This window comes from Micromesistius poutassou (genome assembly GCF_964030765.1).
Source record: "Micromesistius poutassou genome assembly, chromosome: 10".
NCBI lineage: Eukaryota > Metazoa > Chordata > Actinopteri > Gadiformes > Gadidae > Micromesistius > Micromesistius poutassou.
The window spans coordinates 9,051,143-9,056,142 of NC_140280.1; the positions used below are offsets into that span (position 1 = coordinate 9,051,143).

At 44.2% G+C, this 5,000-nt stretch overlaps 1 protein-coding gene across 1 annotated transcript in view; it reads left to right on the top strand.

Moving 5' to 3' along the window:
- Positions 1-5,000, top strand: part of nsg2 (neuronal vesicle trafficking associated 2) — a gene marked incomplete at both ends in the record, with an annotated part of 45,028 nt that overhangs the window by 3,324 nt on the left and 36,704 nt on the right. The window contains one exon of the mRNA XM_084474109.1: positions 4,763-4,873. Coding sequence (XP_084330235.1) covers positions 4,763-4,873 — 111 coding nt within the window. The remainder of the gene's footprint in view (positions 1-4,762; positions 4,874-5,000) is intronic.

Here is a 5,000-nt window from a genome sequence, read left to right on the forward strand (position 1 = left end):
ATATTCTTTCAGGGGGCCCAGAATTCCTGGCAACTGCCCTGGTCTCGCACCAGGGTTCCATTCAGCCCGCGTTTACCAGCCCGGTGGTCAACTACCATTTTGTTTGTAACCTAACATTTCAAATATATATATTTTTTATGAGCCTACATTGACTTGCAAATTGTCAGTGGATATGAGTTAGCGTACTGCTCTCTCTCACTCACAGGACTACATAGACTAAAGGGCTGATTATGGTCCCACGTTCACGCAACTCAAGGGGGTTACGGGCCCCTTACGTCCTTGCGGACCCTCCTCGCGTCCAACGCAAGGGCCTGACGTGCGCCTCCCAAAAAATCGTAACCTTCCGTTGAGGCGACGCAGCCGCAAGGGCTTTTGATTGGTCTGCTCACTAAAACCCGACGCAGAACCATAAAGGTTTACGACTGCGTCGAAGCGTCAAAGACTACCCCTGAGGTAGTATTTTAGCCGGTGGAAAAGCTAATAACCTTATATGTGAATGAGCAGTAGGATGTCGGCATTTCACACCAGTTGAGTGGGCGTGTTGATGACGCTTTGGTCTACGTTTCCATGTCATTGAGTGGCACCCCACCCTAATCGATAATCAGCCTATTGCATTTTGTTCGCTGAATGGTTTAAAACATATTTTAATGTGCCACTGCTTTTCAGAGTCATATGAGGTGAACGCTAAATGATAGGTCTTATCGTAACCCTTAAGTACAACATCATACAATAAATTACAATACATGAGTTCACAGCTGCACGCGTATATAGAAAATGTTTTTTATTATTATGTTACACCTTTCCTGCTGTCGGCTCCCAGACCGTAGTGGAGGAGCACAGGGAAGTCGTTCCCTCCAGGTCTGATGTTCTCTCGGGGGTAACAGCAGTGGGTCTGCTTATAGGTTTGAATATGGTCAGAATGAAGCGGCCACCGATTCTTGACAGGCTGTGTACTTTATTCATAGTTTCACTAACTTTACAGTACATGTTTGCACAGACACAACCAGACTTGTTCATTCAATCAACTACATTTGTCCCAGTGTTTGTTAGATCAAACGGTAACGCAGTCATTCACGACGCCTTTCTTGTTCGTCTTTTCCTCTATTTGTCTCTAACTCATGATCCAATCTTTCATCGATCGATGTGGATGTTGTGGATGCAACGGTATATGCGCATCGCTGCAGCAACATTTAAGATGATCGCGATGAGTGCTGCCCGATCTGCCTCCGCGCTGTCTGCGGTCAAACCGAGACCCTCTGTCATATCCCGCCCCTTGCAAGCCTGCCCCCCTTAAGCAGCCGGAGATTCTACTGATGACTGAGCGACACCGATGTCCGCATATCGGGCATCAAGTGTGAATAAGTGTGAATGACCCTCACAGTCGAACCTCTTGATCCACAAATGCGGAGAAAAGACGGAGGTCATATGTGAAAACGGCTATAGACTACTGGTCTCTCTCTCTCACAGGACTACATCAACTACTCCTCTCTCTCACAGGACTACATCGACTACCGCTCTCTCTCTCTCACAGGACTACATAGACTACTGCTCTCTCTCACAGGACTACATTGACTACTGCTCTCTCTCTCTTAGGACTCTAGGTAATGAAGAGTTTAATGGAGAACAGACTTAGTGAACTCTAGGTGAGGAAGAGCCCTAACTTATCAATACAGACACCAGTATCAGTACAGACGTCAGAAAAAAATTGAAGGCCGATACAATACAGGGGAAACTAACTTTCCATATGTGTACGATTACGTTGGGGTAAACTATCAGACTCTTTCTGAAAACCTTATGATCGCTTTCAAAAGGGGAACCAGAGGCTGAGATCTGGACTGTGTTTTCCAGTAGAGCTCTTTGGTATGTCTTGATTAGTTCAGACACATTCAGAACCGCTTTCTGGATGTTATTATCAGGCGGCACACTTGCTTGTGACAAAGGACTATGTTAACAGTGTTTCTATTTATAGCACTCTCTCAGCCCTGGAACTCGTTTTCTTAGGTCCTAGAAATCAAATGAAATAAGGATGTTAAAAGTGCAGCGATAAGTCGACTATCGGCCTGAACTGACGTCTCAGAGTCGAGTAAACTCTACAGTGCTGTTATGTTAGTCCTGTTAAACCCTACATGTTAACCCTGTGTTAAGCTCTACAGGGCTGTAATGTTAGTCCTGTTAAACTCTGCAGGGCTGTTATGTTAGTCATGTTAAAATCTTGTGTCTACAGGGCTGTTATGTTAGTCCTGTGTTAGACTCTACAGGGCTGTAATGTTAGTCCTGTGTTAAACTCTACAGGGCTGTAATGTTAGTCCTGTGTTAAACTCTACAGAGCTGTAATGTTAGTCCTGTGTTAAACTGTTATGTTAGTCCTGTGTTAGACTCTACAGCTTACGTTAGTCCTGTTCAACTGTTTAGTTAGTCCTGTGTTAAACTGTTATGTTAGTCCTGTGTTAAACTTTACAAGGCTGTAATGTTAGTCCTGTGTTCAACTGTTATGTTAGTCCTGTGTTAGACTCTACAAGTTACGTTAGTCCTGTTCAACTCTTAAATTAGTCCTGTGTTAAACTGTTATGTTAGTCCTGTGTTAAACTCTACAGGGCTGTAATGTTAGCCCTGTGTTAAACGGTTATGTTATTCCTTTGTTAAACTCTACAGGGCTGTTATATTAGTCCTGTGTTAGACTCTACAGGTTACGTTAGTCCTGTGTTCAACTGTTAAGTTAGTCCTATGTTAAACTAAAGGGCTGTTATTTTAGTCCTGTGTTAGACTCTACAGGGCCGTTATGTTAGTCCTGTGTTAGACTCTACAGGGCCACTGAGCTAATGGCAATGGACAATATCGTGATTTGGATTCATGTGCAACTCATTTTGCAGCCCTAAAAAAGAGACACTGCTGGGTACTGGGCAGCAGGGCGTAGCTGAAACAAGGGCTCCACTGGGTCACCATGGCTTGATTGGATGGACCGGAGCAGACTGGATCGGGTCACTTGAGGGGAAGCATGAGAAAAGTCTAGACTGACAGATGTTCAATGATGAGGACAGAGGGGGGGGGGGGGGGGGGCAACGGAGAAAGAAAGAACAAATGATTTAGGAATTAATTTCATGATTTATTGTTTATTCATTTATCTATTATTACTGATCATACAGTTAAATTACTAGCCTATCTGTCTCTGCAGATCCGTCTGTCTCTTTGTGCTTCAACTAGCCGCTGTGGTTTGGGTAATAATGCCCTTCTTCTGTTGAGGTTGGCATTTTAGATTTAGTTTCTGAATCAAATCATAACTCATAGGAAATCGATGGTCATCTCGTACCGTGCCGTCCCTAACAGAAGTAGGCATATCCAACCATTGATATTAATAAAGTCTATTCTGACTCTTGCTCTTTGGTACAAATACATGCATTCACCTGGTATCAGCAAATAGATTCCTCATCAAACAGAAATATAAGAACAAATGCTGTCATCTGTACCATTGTTGCTGATAAGATGCTAACTGAACAAAGGGCCGCCCTGATACTTAGCTCTTCATGGACATACGTGGAAACGAATGACTGTTCTAGGAGATAATGCGGATTAATAGTGGCTTTATGGCCCAATTAAATCAGACAGCCAGTGCTAAAGCCAAAGGTAATGACCGAAAGCTTCCATTTTTCCTAATTTTCTGTTTTCAACCCTCCAGGCTCTGAGCATATAATTGCTAAATGAGCTTGAAGAGAGGGCAGTGGAGGCAGAACGAAGAGCTTATTTACTCCGCTAACTGGTGGCAGAGCTAGCTAGCAGCAGCAGCACCTCTGAGCTTGTGAGACTGCGCCTCAAGGGTCCAATCAGGGAAAGTGTTACTGAGCACATCACTGCAGCGCTGTTGATTACAGCTTCCTATATGCGTCTATTGATAGCTGTGTGCTTTTTTATTTTGTACTTTTTTCTCAGAAATTGGTCGGCTGTAGTCCTTTGGGTTACAGTTAATTGTTGAGGCTGTCTATGTGTCGGCTGTGATTCTTGTTCAGCTCTTCCATCTGGCCGTGTCGACACGTTCCCAGATTGGGCAGCTGGCCATCCATTGACATGAAGAGTAGCTCCCAGACATGATGAAATCCACGAGTTTGGATTTTGTGTTTACGTGCCACTGTAGGATGAAGTGAGGAGATGGTGGCTGCGTTACAGGCAGCGTGATAATTCTTGATTCTCAATGCAATACATTTCAAAGAGTTGCAAAGTGAAGGGTAGCAGGGTGTGCTTTTTGAACTGATTTGAACGCAACAGATGGAAATTCAGGTTGCGTGTGTGTGTGTGTGGGTGTCCCGGCAATTGTGATCCCTTGTCTGAGTTAATCGGTAGACTCATGCATAAAACCTGTTCTTCTCTTTTGGAGAATTTTGAGGATTAGTGTCTTTTATTTCTTATTTACTGAGCTGAATCAATTTTAATTTAGAGTCTTTGATACTGTTCGGTTAATCCATCAAGATTGTATTTACTTAAATAAAAAAAAACTAATTGAAGATAATTATGCAGCTTCACAATTACTATGTGACTCACTCTTAGGGAGCAGCCTGTATTCTCTGGACTACATCTGTCTGTCTGTCTGTCAGCCTGTCTGTCCTTCTGTAGCTGGTGTCTCCCTGCAGTCCCACGGACGCTTGGAACAGGATTTAGAAAAGTCTCAACCTTCCTTATGAGGAGCGTCACTGTCACTCAGAATGTCAAACTTCAGTGTCCCTTAAAACCTGTCCTACCCTACTGTCCCTCAACGTTGTTCTGTCTCCTCCAGGTGGTGGTGAAGACTCGCACGGAGTTCCAGACAGAGAAGAAGAGGTTGAAGCCCCCAAAGGTGGAGGAGTTCACCATCAGCTTCACGGACAGCGTGTCAGAGCGACTCAAGGTAAGGACCCGCACTAATGAGGGAAGTAGCCATCGACTCAGAACCCTCTCCTTATTAACTCCCTGGCTTCAAACACATCCTCTTCCATGTCCTGATCAAGCCCAGGGAGAACAAACCTTGGCTCGCC